General features: G+C 41.0%; 1 protein-coding gene across 1 annotated transcript in view; it reads right to left on the reverse strand.

Annotated features, from left to right (window-relative positions):
* Positions 1 to 3053: 3053 nt before the first annotated feature.
* Positions 3054 to 17086, reverse strand: part of RAP2A (RAP2A, member of RAS oncogene family) — a 35248-nt gene continuing 21215 nt past the window's right edge. The window contains exon 2 of the mRNA XM_045869623.3: positions 3054 to 6944. Coding sequence (XP_045725579.1) covers positions 6707 to 6944 — 238 coding nt within the window. The 3' untranslated portion in view covers positions 3054 to 6706. The remainder of the gene's footprint in view (positions 6945 to 17086) is intronic.

The raw sequence follows: 17086 nt of genomic DNA on the forward strand, positions 1-17086 counted from the left end.
GAAGTAGACACGCTGTGTAACAGCAGAGCCCTGGAGCCCTGCCTACAGTCATCCACCCTTATCCATCACACAGACTCCTCAAAGTTCCCAGGAGGGAATAATTTGGGCTGGTCCCACAGGCCTTGGGAAGAAAGGAGCCAGCTATGGACTCTGTGGGCTGTGCCCAGGACTTTGGCATGGCCTGGGTTACTGGAGTTCCGGTATGTAAAAGTACGGAAATAAATTATTTCTTGCCAGGGACCTAATCTGTATCTGCCTTGATGGAAAGGGAAAGGCCAGAAGACAAGACTGGTACAGTAGACTGAATGTTTGTGTCCCTGCAAAATTCCTATGTTGAAACCTAATCCCCAAAGAGTATTAGGAGGTGAGGCCTACCGGAGGGGATGAGGGCATGAGGGTGGAGCCCTCACGAATGGGATTAGTGCCCTTACGAAAGAGACCTGAGTGAGCCTCCTTCTCCCTTCTGCCCTGGGAGGCCACAGTGAGGAATCAGCAGTCAGCTGGAAGCCGGCCCTCGCCAGACACCAAACCTACCCCTCTCGATCTTGGATTCCCCAGCCGCCGGAACTGGGAGGAATGAACGTTTGTTGTACTAGCTACCCAGTTTATGACATTTTGTTATAGCAGCCTGAATGGGGTAAGACATTTACGATGTCTTGGATATCGGGGATTAAATGTCTATGCCTGTCTGTGTATTGCTGCACCAGGCCTGATGTAAGAGTAACCCCTGATGAGTAATGGCTGAGTGAGCTGGGCGCCTGGGTGGCTCAGTCGGTTAAGCGTCTGCTTTCGGCTCAGGTCATGATCCCAGGGTCCTGGGATCGAGCCCCACATCAGGCTCCCTGCTTGGTGGGAAGTCTGCTTCTCCCTCTGCCCCTTCTCCTGTTCGTTCTCTCGCAAATAAATAAATAAAATCTTAAAAAAAAAAATAGCTGAGTGAACTTGAAATGAGTGGACACCATTGAAGAGAAGGAATGAACAGTGGGGAAAAAAAGGATCTAAAGTTAGAACTTGGGTCTGCACCTCAACTCTGCCACTTTATTAGCATAACCTTGGGTGATTCATTTTTAGTACTTAGAGCCAGTTTCTCAAAGTAACATGGAATCATTTATCCCTCTACGTGTGTGTGTGTGTGTGTGCACGCACATGTACGTATGCATATAAAGACACACCAAATGTCAACGTGGTTGTTTTGGAGATTTGGAAATTGGGTGGCTTTTCCCTTTCTTCTTTGTATTTTTTACTAATATCTGATTTTTTAAAGATAAAAATGTAAACCATACCCTAAATACTGTCCATGTAAACTTGCAATCATATGATAAAACAATGAAACCTTTCATACTTCGGAGTCTTTGAAATGGAAAGATTTTGTAAAAAAAAAACAAATTCCCATAAACCAAACCAAATAATCATTCCTTCAGTTTTCTTTCTTCCTAATTTGTGTGTACTAAATAGATCTTTGTATTTAATCTTTCAAGCACGTAGTCTTCTACCTTTTTCTTTACTAGTAAGACTTGGAGGAATCTGTAGACGGTAACATGAAGACGACTATTCTAAGAAAATACCAAAAGAAATAACATATCACCTGACCTGGAAGAGCAGCAAATCTTTCAAAAACCTAATACTGCAAAGGAAAAACAAACAAACACCAAAACCAGGAAAAAAGTTAAGATTAAACAATGTGAAACTAGTTTATCTATTTAACAAATGAAGTGTCCCTATGTTTTATTAGTTTTTTTGTTTTGTTTTGTTTTGTTTTTTTAGATAGAGCACATGTGGCACACACGGGGGGAGGGGCGTGGAGGGAAGGGCAGAGAGAGAGAGGGAGAGAGAATCGTAAGCAGATTGCACACTCAGAACGGAGTCTGACGTGGGGCTTGATCTCCCCACCCTGAGATCATGACCTGGGCTGAAATCAAGAGTCGGACCCTTAACTGACTGAGCCACCCAGGAGCCCCTGTTTTATTAGTATTTACATGTAACCTACATTTTGAAAATTAGGAAATAAGTTAGCAGCTTTTTTATGGAGTTTGTGACCATTTTCTCTGCTTCGCAGGTCCTGCGGGATCAGATGGGTTCCAAACTGGGTGGCCCTTTATTCCTCCAGCTACCTATATTTCCATTCACGGACCTCTAACTATCAATAAAAGGCCACTTTCTCCCAAGTACTTGCTCAAAATACCACTTTTCAGCCATAAAGAAATTCTCCCAATTGAAATTAGAATTCAATAGGTTTAAATACTTCATAAATGCTTCAAATGAGATCATGAAGCCAACCAGCAGATATTTATTACACTAAAGTTTAGGCACATTTTCCTTTAAATATCTGAGATTCTATCTACAGTGCCTCTGTTATATTCATTCAAATTATTCTTATATTCTAAAACAATGAAGCCTCTAAACCGGTGGAATGTTGCCAGAGAATTTCAACAGAGTTTGAAGGCGACATAACCAAAAGGCATAGTTTAAATTGGCTTACGGAATGAATGGGCTCCTTATCAGAGCAGCTGAAGGCTGCACATAATTAACAGCATCTGTCAACATTCACAGGGCCCCGTATAGAACAGGCAGGCCCTGCAGCCCTGCAGCTCAGCAACCTCCAGCTTCTGGCACCTTAAAATCCACCAGACCTCAACAAAAAGACAGCCCCAACCCATCACTAGAAGGACACTGATACATTTTAGTGATACGAGCAGGACCACAGAGCAACTGCTAATTAATGTTAATGATCTAGAACAATTCTGTTCTCATTAGCACTGAGACTTCAAATTAGCTAACTATCATAAAAACATATAAAATACTATTTACAGAGAGATGGTTATATTTATAATTACTGATTTTAAAGTCTCTCGTGTTACTATTTTTAAGGGATATGAACATGGTCGATTAACCTCCCTTTTTATCTGATGCATTCTCGATTTAATTCAGCTTGAATATTTCTGTATCAAGTGTATTAAACTTGTTCTATGGCAATTTTTAGTTGTTTTCCTACATTTTGAACACATTTCCCTCACGAACATGTACAAAACCACACCGAACCAAACAAATCCAGAGGAAGTTTCATTAAATAAATTTATTTGTTAAAATAATTTAACTCCAAATACAACTGTTGAATTTGCATTGAGTTATAACTACAATTCATGTTTTAATCGAAATGTCAAGGTTTAACAACTGACATTGTTACAAAACAATAAACTGTTGTTCAATTTTAAATGGTCAGTTGTATTAGAGCTCAACAATTAACTGTGAACTATATCTCTGGGAAACCCCAAATCAATAATGATAAGTCTGTTTCCAAAACCCACTGCAGTCATTCTTGAAACCCTGATCAAGATTTAATAGATGCACAATGACACGTTATTTAAAAAAAATAAAATAGAAAGACCCCCATAGTCTTTAACATTTGATTGGCAAAGGAGACAAGTAAAGCTTACCAGTGTGAACACAAGACTAGTGAGAAGAACAACAACTAAAAAACAAAACAAACCAACAAAAAAACCAACGGCAACAAACAAAATACGCACTTTTCACATTCAGACATACGCAGACAACATTCCCACTGGAAAACTCCTGAAAACAAACAGCAGACATCCTTAGGCAACATTTCCTTATAAAGAAAAAGCAAGTATCAGTAGTTTTACCACAGAAAAGTGATGGCAACTCTAAGCGCTTAGTCAAAAGTTCAGCTCTAATTCTACAAACCAAAGGAGAAAATCATCGAAGCACCTTTCGATAGTTTAAGGAAGATTTTATGTAATGCTTTTGATCAGATGCTGGCTTGTTTGGTGTAAATTGAACAAAACGAAAGGCATCAGTTACCATCACTATCACAGCTTAAAAAACAACCCTGCCCTCCCCAAAAAAAGCTGCAACAAAAAAGAAAAAAAAAAAAAAAACCCTAAAAAAAAGCCGCCTTTGTTGAAAGTAAAATGAGGCAAAATGAAAACAAAAGAAAAGCTTATCACAAACAGCTAAAGAAAAAGTGGGTCTTTGGATCAAACCATAACATTTTTTAAGGCATGTTAGAAAAACTTTCACTTAACTAGTTGCTAGTCTGATCAGGGCATAAAACCAACAGCGACGCAAGGTCGCCGACTTTTCTCTTGTAGCCACTGTGACGTCGTGTCATTTCATCCTGTTCTTCAGCTTGTTAGTAACGTCTCCACCAACCCGTTCGTTCGAACCCAGTTATATTCCTACCGGATGAAACACCAACAGGAAGGGCACAAGAGGGTTCCCACGTTGCTGGGGATCTTTGATGCTTTGTCACTAATCACGGAGGGAGATGTGCGAACACTGATCAGGCAGCCAGATCGGTTCTTGGCAACGTCTGTACAGCAAAAGCCCGCCTTCTTGTCTGACACAGACACTTCCCGACGGAAATCCGAATGGTTAGATGAGAATCTTCTCCACCTTACGTTTTTGCCATACCTTTCGTATTATTTAACTTCTTTTTCTGGTCTGCATAGCAATCCATAGTGTAAAACTTGGAGTCTTTACAGATGTTTTTAATATGTAATCTTAGTTGTCATAAATTGCTGTTAAACACGGAATTCTAAAAACAAAACCAAAAACCATCATTCTGAGAAGTTAGAGGCTTCGAATCTCGGCCGATTCACTAGCAAGTATTTCTATTTCTGTAGACAAATCATACTTCTTGAATCTCTGGCTTCTCTAAATGTTTTCAGTTGACTCAACTGTGACATACCGAAATTGGTTTCAAGAAAACGGGTTGGAACTTTCTGTCCTGTAAACAAGGTGCTTCCCAATTGGGGGCTGTAAGAAAAAACTATGTTGAAGAATGCAAATACTCACAATTCCAAGATTTTTCACAATCACGACCTGTACCCACATGTCTGTTTTCTCATCTGTGAAAAGTACTAGCCACCTTTCTGCTATCCTCTAAGCTCAATGCCAGCTTACTAAGCATTCGGGGGCCAGCAATGATTTCCATAATGTGTAAAAAAAGCCCACGCAAACAATTTAAAAGGGAAAAAAAAGGCTTTTGATACACGATGTTCTGCAGTACGGATTCTCAGTAGAGGCAATTATCTCTGACTTGTGCCAAATTCTTAGGAACAATAAACACACATGCACACACAAACACACACTCTTCTCTCAGGGACACACGCAAGACCAGAGGTTACTGGCACAAGTGTGTGAAGCCAGCAAAGTGTGAGGCGAGCACGCAGATCGCAGGCTCGGTGACAGTGCAGTTCTGAAGGCCAGATTTATCTCCAGAGGATTAGCTCAAGAGACTCTCTTCAGCATCTATGACTCTGAAGTTGGTTGAAAACCCTTCTACGCTTGATTGTAAAAACTTATGAATAGGTTTTTTCCTGTGCCATTAGTCATGCAAATGATAAATACTTCACGGCTATGAAAACCAAAAATGTCAGAGCTTGAGCACCTTTTCAAAACAAAATATTCACTCTAGCTTTGCCCTTCAGTAATCAGAGCAAAATTGTTATAAGAAAATCTTTATATAATTCCCCAGGAAAATTAAAGATAAAAGGTTTTGTGGTTTTGTGGGCTTTTTTTTTTTGTCCCTTGCCTTCCACTCTATAATTTATGTTCTACTTTTAAGCCCAAATTATTTCACGTGGTTATTCAATTTTTAGATGCCTGCAATAAAGCTCTGCTATAGCAAACTTGATTTCGAAAGCAGGTTAGCCAAGAATCACACCACAACCATAGCCCTTAACGGCGAGAAGGAATTTGCTGCTTTAACGAGCATAAAGATGCAAGATATCTGTGCTGTCCTGTGAGGTTTCTGCGAATGGGAACATGTGGATACAGCATGGCTTCATTTTCCTTACACGATGGTACTAGTTAATCTACCAGAACGCGTCTTGTGAGTAAGGCTAGGCAATCTTCCCGTTACAGTTGCTTCCTTCTTGTTCAGTAAAGTAATTAAGACCATCCCTGCTTTGTTAACAGAGGGTGGGCTTGGGGTTTTAATGCGGATCAAACCCTTGTGAGAGCCTCCATCTTCTGTGGCAAAGCAGGTGATTTTAACACATTCTAAAGCCAGACTGTATTCCTACCACAACCTGTTCTGACCTCTGCTCTATCAAGGACCGATGCACGAGTGAGTTCCGCGTCACAGATTGGGATAACAACTACAATTAGGCATCAATTTTGAGAAACAGGAACACGTCAGCTGAGGAAAGATTCGCTCCCTGTAATGCTGTCGGCAGGTCAGTTGCTGTTATCTTACTCGACGGGATACATTGGTTAGAAGCACTATCTCAAGTCCTGAAATTCAGTACTCTCCTAGGAAAATATTTCTCCTTTACTTATTTATTTATTTTTTAAAGAAGACAAAATATTTTAACTGTAAGTGGTCATAGGGATTCTTCTGGTTTCTCTCTCATGGTTATTTTTAATGTATACAGTAGGTGCTTCTGTCAACCCAGAGACAAGGCCATCGTAGCTTTCGGAGGAGATCACCCTGTAGACCGACTGGCTAGGCCTTCAAATTGCACGTGCACACAGGAGACCGAGGACCGTGGCGGAAACTGGAGTTACTGAACCCAAATGTTACTCAGAGATAGCAACTGACAATCACTGCTCGATGCTGAATAAGGGCTGCTATTTCGCTGCAGATTCACACCACACATCCTGCAAGCTCCGCAGCCGGGCGGACGAGGTGTGTCGCCTACGGTGGCGGGCGGGTCCCGTCCAGGACAGCCGCACTTGAATGCTATTGTATGTTACATGCAGAACAGCATGGGTCGTCTTTGTCGGGCTGTGCGGCATAGTTCATCTGCCTCACGATTTCCGCAAAGAGTTCGTCCACCATGGTTTTGCTCTTAGCGGAAGTCTCCATAAAGGGGCAGCCCCACTCTTCCGCAAGGGCTCTGCCTTCATTGGAGGACACCTCTCTCTCACTTTCCAGGTCCACTTTGTTCCCAACCAAGATGACTGGCACTTTCTCATATCTACAAGAGAGTACACGACACACATGAATTGTAGAAGTTAGCACAAAATTCAACGGCTAAAACGCATTTTCTCTTTTGTCCTTCTATTCTACTACAAATATTGTCTTCAGTTGCGTGAGAAATTATTTGCTCCACTTGGCTTGATGCCTACCTGAGGGCATTCAGAAGCTGCTCCCATAGTGGATCGTAAATTTTTGAAAATGAGGTTAATTCATCAATTATACATCTTTGAAAATCAATTTACCTTTCCAGATATACTTGGAAAATTATTCTCAGAATCTCAGAATAAATCTTGTTAGGTGGATTAATTTAAATTTTTTTTCATTTTAAGAGATGCTTACTCAAAATATCAGTTGATGAGGTAATAGCTCTGCTGAAAAAACAAACAATTTGTAATTGTCAGCATTTTTACTCTTTCCATAAATACACACACTGGTCATGTGCGAATAGTTCCTGAATATGAAAAAAGAGAGGAGAGATCATTAGGAGGGAAACTATCAAATAAAACTACACTCTATCCCTTTATAAAACTGCTCGAGATTGGCCAGTTGAAAGACAATCATGGTTCTTTTCAGCCTGGCATGGATTAAACCTTTCAATCATTAGCTTTATTTGATGTTGTCTCTTCTTTTCCTTCCTAAACAGAACAGGTGTGTCATAGTGTCCTTCCTCCCTGTCAGACGTTGAAACCTAAGGCCCACTGGGATTGTATTTAAGAGGTCGGGCCTCTGGGAGGTGAACAGGTCATGAATGGGACTGGTGCCCTTCTGTATATGAAGGGGATAGGTGAGTACTCCCTCGCCCCTACCGCTGTGTGAGGACACAACATAAAGATGAGTCTATGAACTAGGGAAGCGGGCCCTCATCAGACCTGGAATCTGCCAGAGGCTTGATCTCGGACTTCTAGCCTCCAGAACTGTGAGAAATGAATTCCTGTTGTTTAAGCCACACGGTCTATGGTATTTTTGTTATAGAGCCAGACAGAATAACACCAGGTGACTGTGAGTTATGACATTAGGAAAAGGCTCGACTAGTAAAGATAACAAATGATACGAAGGGAAGAAAGAAGAAAGGCCCTACGTCATTTTGGTACCTAAAGATGATTTTCTTTACGATGCTTACTCCCTGTGTAAAAATACATGGTGTTACTCTGCATGTTTATTTACTATTTTTATGTTTGTTGTAGGAAATGTTGCTCATATATTTTCATAAGGCTCTCATTTTTACTCTAAACACCATTTTAAAAGCTTCTTGTGATTTCATAGTATAAATCAATGCGTGTGTGTGTTTGTACTGTCCCCTGAGCAGAATGCCTCTCTAATTTATAAACAAAGCAACTGCAAAATGGCACACAAGCAATAACAACGTGACTGGACACAGCTCATCTGCCAGAAAACTGTCACGGGGCGGAGACTTCACCGGGGCGGGGCTCGTACAGAGTTTCTATCCTTCAGGAAACTGAGTGAGGGCCGATGGCTACGATTAGCGAGAATACTTCCACGATCCCATCATCCTGGTACGACGGGGTTCTCCCCGCACTCTAACCTGTAAGGCAAACTGTATTCTCGGCAGAGGCTCGCTTTTTTCTCTGGCACGAGACCAAATGGAGAGCGGTTTCCACAGAGGGCACGTTCCAGGCAGCGTGCCACGTGGCGGTCTGAAACGTGAAAGCCACTTAAAAATGTGTAGGGGTAACAATATCACCGGTCAGTCTAGAACTTGGGTATCGTTTCGGCAGGAAACGGATTCAGACAACTCCAACTTCTACCGGGGACTTGGCATGAATTCACTGTACCTCAAGCAAGCCTTATGCCTTCTGGCCCCATCCTACCGAGAACTCTGAACACAGGACCCGAGGGCCTTTCGTACCTTCCAGGACCCTCACCCACCAACAACTCTGTGCAGCCCGGGGCCTCGGGAAGGACAAACGGCCGCAAGATGACGGCGCATTACAGACACTGTGTATCGGGTGCTCTGCATGCAACCCTCCTGACCTGTGCAAAGAAGCCTGGCAGGGGCTACCGGTGCCAGTCACGTCGGGACGATGCCCCTTCCTTAGGCGACTCGCAAACATATAATGCGCTTCATTTTTCTTATGAGAGTATATACGCCACAGCGCGTTTGAAAACACTTTGTTTGGCAGTGAGGGTAACATAAACACTAATACAATTCAGTCACTGGATTGGTTGAATTTAATTAGGTTAAAAATTAATTTTGATCTGTTTACAAGACTTAACGACAAGGACAGCGACAAGACGTCACTTTCTAGTAGGAGTTAAGCATGACATTTTAGAGGATATTTTTGAGTTTAAATACAGTAATATATCGTGTTTTATATGTAAAGAAATATTTCTTACACTCCTAAATAAAAACCACATATATGTGGGTTTTCAAAACTTGTAAAAATATCAAATCAGTAACAGTTGTAGGATACACTGTTTGAATCAAGAATCTGAATAAATGTTACCAAGAGAGTCTCAAAAGGGCAACCAGAACACCACGAACATAGGTCCGTATGTAAAGCATTTAATGACTGTCAAATGAAGACGACAATTTAGATAGTTATCAGGGAGCCTGTCCATTATATCGCTATTCGAATTGTCAGTGGTCTTTTCTAAGACCAACACGCTAAAAATGCTAGAGAAATCCAGACTGATATCCTCAGAAGACTTTCAAAGACTGACTAAGGTCTTCAGGAAAAAAAAGGTATTATGTACATTTCAGAATAGCAGATGGTGAGAAATTTTTGTCTCTTTCTGTTAACATTAAAATATGACACAGTAGAAAAGATTCTAAACTAGGATTTGGAGGCTCAGCATCCAGCGCCGCCACGGAGACTGCGAGACTGAGCAAACCATTTACTCGATTCACCTGTATTTCACTTCCTCGTCAGTAAAGGAAGGAGTAAGAGTGTCTGCTCCCACTTACCACACGGGGCTGCTGTAAAGCTCACGAGATAACCTAGAAACCCCCGAGGACTCGATCAAAGCAGGGCGGCGCTTCTCTCCCCTCCCGCCCACTGCCTCTCCCGAGTGTCAGATGCAAGAGATGCTGATGGAGGCGAGGAGCTCCTGAGGACAGACGGGCAGGACAGACTGACCCGGAGTCACGGAACGAAGGCAAAGGGAACGAAGCAAAGCCTTGTGTAGACGGAACAGAGAAGGGCCTGGGGGAACCTTCCTTCCTGCTGTAGCAAAACGGTGTCCTTAAAAACCAGCAAACACCACCAGACCAGGACTCCAGTCCCAGAACCGCTTCCAGCTAGTTCTGTGAATTTGGAAAATTAACTATCTCTTGGTTCTTGAACTATAACACGAGCTGGACTAGACCATTTCTAAGGCACTCTTGAGCTAAAAATCAGAACATAGTGGGCCACTCCCATAATCAATCCGTGTCATTTACCGAGTGATTGCTGAGCGCTGATCTCAGCACAACCCCAACAGGCTGATGTCTACAAGGGATGTGAAAGTATACAGCACAACTAAGGCCAAAATGTAGGGAAACCCCACATCTCGTGGGGACCAGACACCAAGCAGTAGAGGCTTCCTACTCTACCCGTGGAGCGGCTCCTGCCTGGGAGCTGGACTCGGGACCTCGGCTGAGGGACGGCTGCAGCTGCGGGAGTACGGGAGGCTCTACTGAAAGCAGCCTGCAGCAGCATAAAGAATTAGCGATAACCAACCAAGGCGTCATATATCTATGCACCCACGTAACACGTGATTATTTGATAAGAGCCTACTGTGTGTCAGATGCTAGTCAAGACACTTAAGATACATCGATGAACGCAACGCAGATCTTTGCCCTCACAGTGATGACAATCTAGCAGAGGAGACAGACATCTGACAATAAACACGAGTAAATAATTACTGACAGGGGTTAAGTGCACTGGAGAAAAGAAAATGTAGGTCTGGGCGGGGACTGGGGGACAGGTGCAATTTTAAATTAGATGATCAGGGTAGGCCTCGGGAAGGTGGTGTGTGAGCAAAAAGATATGACAGGAGTAGGGAGTCTGCCGAGTGGGTGCCTGGGAAAGAGCATTCCAGCAGGACCTGGAGCAGACAATGTGGAAGCCGGGGGGGGGGAGGGGTGAGGGGGGAGCGCGTGCGGTGGTTCAGGGAATAGCCCATGGCCTGCAGGGTCCATCTGTATCACCTCCCACAGCTCCTGCGGCCTGAAACCCTCTGGTGCAGGGAACTAGCTCACTGGAGGCTAAAGAGAACTTGGGAATCTGGGTGGCAGAAGTGACCTCAGAAGACAAATGTGACAGTTATGACAGGGTCAACTCTATTATTTAGGAAGCCTAGGCACTTGGATAGTAGGTGATGGCAGTTCCTTTTATGTTCTAGATCTGTTAATAGTTTTACCAGTTGCCTTCAATTCCCCCCTAACTAACATCATTTGGGAGTGAAACTGAAGATGCAAAATTCCAAAAAATATTCAGTCGACATATTACTGTTAACCTGATCACGAGCAGGATACCACCTTGTCCACGTCTTAAACATCAGCTGGTTTCTCTTCAACTTCAGCGTATCTTCCTTGACATTTCCTTTAAGGGCATGCCCAGGGTTATGGTTATGTAGCTCAAATCAGTTTAGAGTCTGCAGACAAACACACGTTTTATCAACATGCATTTTCAGATTGCTTATCGTGTATTCACGAGCATGATTACATAATGTATTGATAAATAAAACTCGTTCTTTTAAGTAGGTCTGCTTAATGCACTGAATGGAACATCAGCAATACGGCTCCAGCATCACCCAGAGGGAGAATGTGGATAGGCTTCGCCGTGAGGCAGCTTTGTAGAGAGTTCAAAACATTTGATGCTTTCCAATGGTCTTTATGTTGTTTTCTCCTTTTTTGGTAACTGTCCTGATACGTGTGTATGTGTATGTATGTATATCTTATTTGTGGTTATGTCTAAACTTGGCCGACCGGCAAAATTACTTGAGAATTAAAACATACTGATCCCCAGGCCCTACTCCAGAGCTACTGAATCTGAATCTGTGGGGTCAGGACCCACAAAGAGCCTATTAAAATATGTATCTATATGTGTAAGCTCTGAAGACTAATTGTGAGGTTCAGCAGGGCTTAGAAATCACTGGCCTCATCTACTACTTCGTGACCCCAAATAATATCATATTTATATAGTTCTTGGTTTTCCACTGTGGCAAGTCCAGAATCAATTCCTCCTTCCCTTCATTTATTCACCAGTGATAAGTTGTAGACAGAAACCCCTACTGTCAGCCCCTTTAACTCCCTTTGGAAGGTGTTACATTGTAGCATATTTAAAAAACGCCATGTTTCGCGTAAATTTTATCATGCTGCTTTCTTCTTAAGTCACTTTTTCACAAGCAGGTTAAACTACAATTCTCTCGGAATTCAGGAATGAACATCAGAAAGATTTTTATAGGTCCCCTTATTCAACCTTCTACCCGTGTTAAAAATCTCATCTACCGAGAGAGTCTCAAGGCAAAATGTCAAACCACTCGATGCTCCAATCACTTCCATGACAACCTTACCAAATGGTTATATTTGAACCTCATTAGTGATGCGGAACTCCTATCTCAAACAACCCGTTCTGTCCTTTCTGTCACTTCTGTGAAACATTAGTGTTAAAAAGTCAATGTTAAAAACTTTATCCCGATCTCATGAGCTGTCATTTGTAACATCTTGGCCCTTCCCAGAGGTTCTAGTTCTTTTACCCTTTTGAATATAGAAATCTTTTCTTTTCTCCAAAATGAAAATAGGTTTTCTTTCCCCTCTCCCTGGTCAGATTAAGTAAGTACAGTTGACCCCAAACAATGCGGAAGTGGGCCGCTGACCTCATATAATTTTTTTTTTCGCATATAACTTCTGACTCCTCCAAAACAGCTGGTAGTAGCCTACTATTACTGGAAGCCTTACCGATAACATAAACAGTTGTTTAACATGTATTTTGTATGTTATATGTATTACATACTGTATTCTTACAATAGAGTAAGCTAGAGAAAAGAAAATGTTAAGAAAATCATAAAAAATACATTTATAGTACTATACTGTACTTACTGAAAAAAATCTGCATGTAAGTGGACCCGCACAGTTCAAACCTGTGTTGTTTAAGGGTCAACCGTAATACATAATGATAAAAATCCCCAGCAATATTTAAATGGGTAAAGAGGAAAATGAAAAATGTTTTTAGTCGCATCTCCGTGAGAACAATCTAACTATTTTGGTATATAGCCTTCCAGACTATTTTCCCATGTGAATCTATATAAACATAGATATAAATTCTTGTAAAAGGCGATTATACCAATCATATTCAGTAGCTTCAATGTTCACTTGGTATCATGGAAATTTCTATTTCAATAAATGATATACATTTTAAGGGCTAAGGAGTATTACATTTTATAGGTCCTACACTACTGTACCATAATTTAATTATTCCTTCCCTATTAGTACATATGAAGGGCTCCCATCCCATTTTTTTTTTTACTAACATAAACAGCAATCTGATGAACTACACCTAGAAGTGTGATTTCCGTCTCAACGGTATACATGTGTGTCTGTGTGTGTACAACATAACCCTTGAACCAGAAAAATCATATTTCTAAGTGAGTGCATCAGATTGTTGGGTACACACACATAGACTTAACTGACATCCCAAAATATATATTTCTTTTTTTTAAATTTTTTTTTTTAAGATTTTATTTATTTATTTGTGAGAGAGACAATGAGAGACAGCATGAGAGGGAGGAGGGTCAGAGGGAGAAGCAGACTCCCCGCCGAGCAGGGAGCCCGATGCGGGACTCAGTCCCGGGACTCCAGGATCATGACCTGAGCCGAAGGCAGTCGCTTAACCGACTGAGCCACCCAGTGCCCCCCAAAATATATATTTCAACCAACAGTGCTTAAATTAAGAGTGCCTGTTTCCCCACCCTTGGGGTTGATATTTTTAATCTTTCAATAAAGTATTGAAGAAAAAGGATTGTTTTTGGCTAGGAGGTGACGGCTCCTAGCACAGCTTGCTAGCATGAAACATCAATACTTCTTGTAAGGATGGAAAACATGAGCTAAGTAAGGCTGCTCTCTTCCTCTAGACTGACTTGTTTTGAAGTGACTGAATATTCATCTTAAAAGGGCATTTCTAGTAATTTAGTTTGAATAATGAAAGGAAACCACAATCCTCCACTCTGACTTTCTCTTGGTTACAGAATGCATACTGAAGAAGAACAGAGAGAAATTTGTAAATGTAATATAAAAATTAAGCAAGGAGAGTAATGACACTAAAAAGATATTCAAAGTTATCAGGGATACTCCATACCAAGGTTAATAAAGATAATCTGCTTTCCAAGAAATTAAGAGCTGACACTGTATCAGAAGAATGGATTCCTAATAGTTTGTGAGGGACCAATTGATCATGACAAAGCTACTCAGGCATTTTAAATGTATTAAATAGGCACTTGAGGGAGAAAATATTTTTACATCTGACAAAGACACATCTGATAAAGGATTATAATCCAAAATATAAAAAGAAGTCTTGAAACTACAACAGGAAAACAACCCAATAAAAAAACAAGCCAAAGACCTTAACAGACACCTCATCAAAGAAGATATACAGATGGCAAATAAGCGTATAAAAAGATGTTCCACCCTCATACATCATCAGGGAAATGCAAATTAAAACAATGAAATATTACTACACACCGACTACACACCGACACCACCAAATATGCTGGTGAGAATATGAAGCAACAGGAACTCTCATTTCTGGTGGAAATGTAAAATGTTAAAACCACTTTGGTGGTTTCCTACAAAACTACACATACTCTTACCATACAATCCAGCAATCCTTAGTATTTACCCAAAAAAGCTGAAAACTTATGTCCACACAAAAACCTGCACATGGATGTTTATAGCAACTTTATTCATAACCGCCAAAACTTGGAAGCAACCAAAATGTCCTTCAGTAGATGAATGGATAAATAAATTGTGGTCTATCCAGACAATGGGATTTCATTTGGCATGAAAAAGAAATGAGGTATCAAGCCATGAAAAGAAAGGGAGGAATACTAAATGCACATTACTAAGTGAAAGAAACCAATCTGAAAAGGCTACATACTGTATGATTTCAACTATATGACATTCTGGAAAATGCAAAACTATAGAGACAGTTAAAAGATCAGTGGTTGCCAGGAATTGGGATGGGGAAGGGAAGGGATAAATAGGTGGAACACAGAGTATTTTTAGGGCAGTGAAAATACTCTGTAGGATACCATAGTGATGGATACAAGTTATTAAACATCTGTCTAAATCCACAGAATGTATAACACAGAGTAAACTCTAAGGTAAGAGTAAACACTATGGACTTTGGGTGATTATGATGTATCAATGTAGGTTCATCAATTCTAACAAATGTACCACTCTGGTGGGGATTGTTGATAATGGGGGAGCCTATGCATGTGTGGGGTCCAGGGGTTATATGGGAAATCTCGGTTTTTCCTTCTCTTTTCTCTTTGCCCACTTTACCAGGAAGATGACCACAACTGTGAGAACTGTGTGGCAGTGCAAAAGGCTATTGGCCAACTTTATCTAATAACATTGATAGAATACTCCACTCACTAAAAGCAGAATACATTCCTCCTGAAGTGTGGGGAACAGTCACTAAGATAGACCATATTTGAGCTAATAAAAACTGTAACAAATGTCAAAGAGCTGAAATGATACAAGATATGTTCTCAGACCATAACAGAATTAAATTAAAATCAGTAAGAGAAAGATATTAGAAAATCTACAAATATTTGGAAACCATACACTTCTAAATAACCCATGGGTCAAAGAAGACATCACAAGGAAAACTAGAAAAGATTTAAGAGAAAGAAAATGAAGCTATAACACACCAAAACTTGTGGGATACAGTTAAAGCACGTCACAGAGAAAAATCATAGCCCCTCCTCAGGGGCTGACATTAGCTTCCACTGTTAACCATATCACACCTAAACCTTTCTGTTTAGTTCTTCAGCTAGCCAAACTCTTGCCCTTCATATCTAATTCAACCTTACTTCCTACAACTTTCCAAAGAGAATCTTCTGCTCTAAATTCTGTTTCCTTGTTCACGGCGGTCATTTGACCGTAGTGGCCCTCACCAATCAAATTGTTATTTTTATTTTTTTTTATTTTTTTTTATTTTTATTTTTTTTTTAGATTTTATTTATTTATTTGAGAGAGAGAGAATGAGAGACAGAGACCACGAGAGGGAAGAGGGCAGAGGGAGAAGCAGACCCCTTGCTGAGCAGGGAGCCCGATGCGGGACTCGATCCCGGGACTCCAGGATCATGACCTGAGCCGAAGGCAGTCGCTTAACCAACTGAGCCACCCAGGCGCCCCAAATTGTTATTTTTATTACCTTTTGATTTTTTTCAAGTTTTTATTTAAGTTCCAGTTAGTTAAAATACAGGGCAATACTAGTTTCCGGTGCAGAATTCAGCAGTTCATCACTTCCCACCAATCAAATTCTAACTACCACTCAAATTTCATCTCTTTTAATAAATACCTTCCCTTACTTTTGTAATGAATTAGCTCATTTGTCTGAACTCTCATTTACATTTTACACCATTAAGAATTTGGGGTGCACAGACTTTCATTAACGTATCTCTTGAGTATCCACTAGGCATTGTGTGAGGGACTAGGGATATAAGACAAATGAGAGGTCCCTGAAGTTTACATTCAAGTTGGAGGAACCACTATAAAACAGACAATATAAAGATCGTGATGGCTGTTACGAAGAAAACCGATGGTGATTATTATACAGTTAACTTGGGCAAGCCACTATTAATTACACCGGGCGATTAAAGAAGGCATTGCGGGGAAGATGAAATTGAAGCACAAGCTTGAAGATAGGAAGTTGAATGAACCATGGGAAAAACCTGGAATTAAACATTTTAGACAGAAGAAAATATAAAAGGCAGTAGGAAGGAAGCAGGCTTATTCAGGAACAAAAAGGAGACTGGCATGGTTACATCATAAAGAGCAAGAGGAGAGAGTAGGAGGGATCAAAAGGACCGATGGCCACTATTATAAGAACAGGAGAAAACCACTGAAGGCCATTCAGCAGGGAAGTTACAAAGCGTGTGTGTTAAGATCAGTGTGGCTAATAGGCAGAGAAT

The sequence above is a fragment of the Mirounga angustirostris genome, unplaced genomic scaffold (assembly GCF_029215605.1).
Source record: "Mirounga angustirostris isolate CCGP_5_RB_7025 unplaced genomic scaffold, mMirAng1.0.hap1 SCAF_3, whole genome shotgun sequence".
Classification (NCBI taxonomy): Eukaryota; Metazoa; Chordata; class Mammalia; order Carnivora; family Phocidae; genus Mirounga; species Mirounga angustirostris.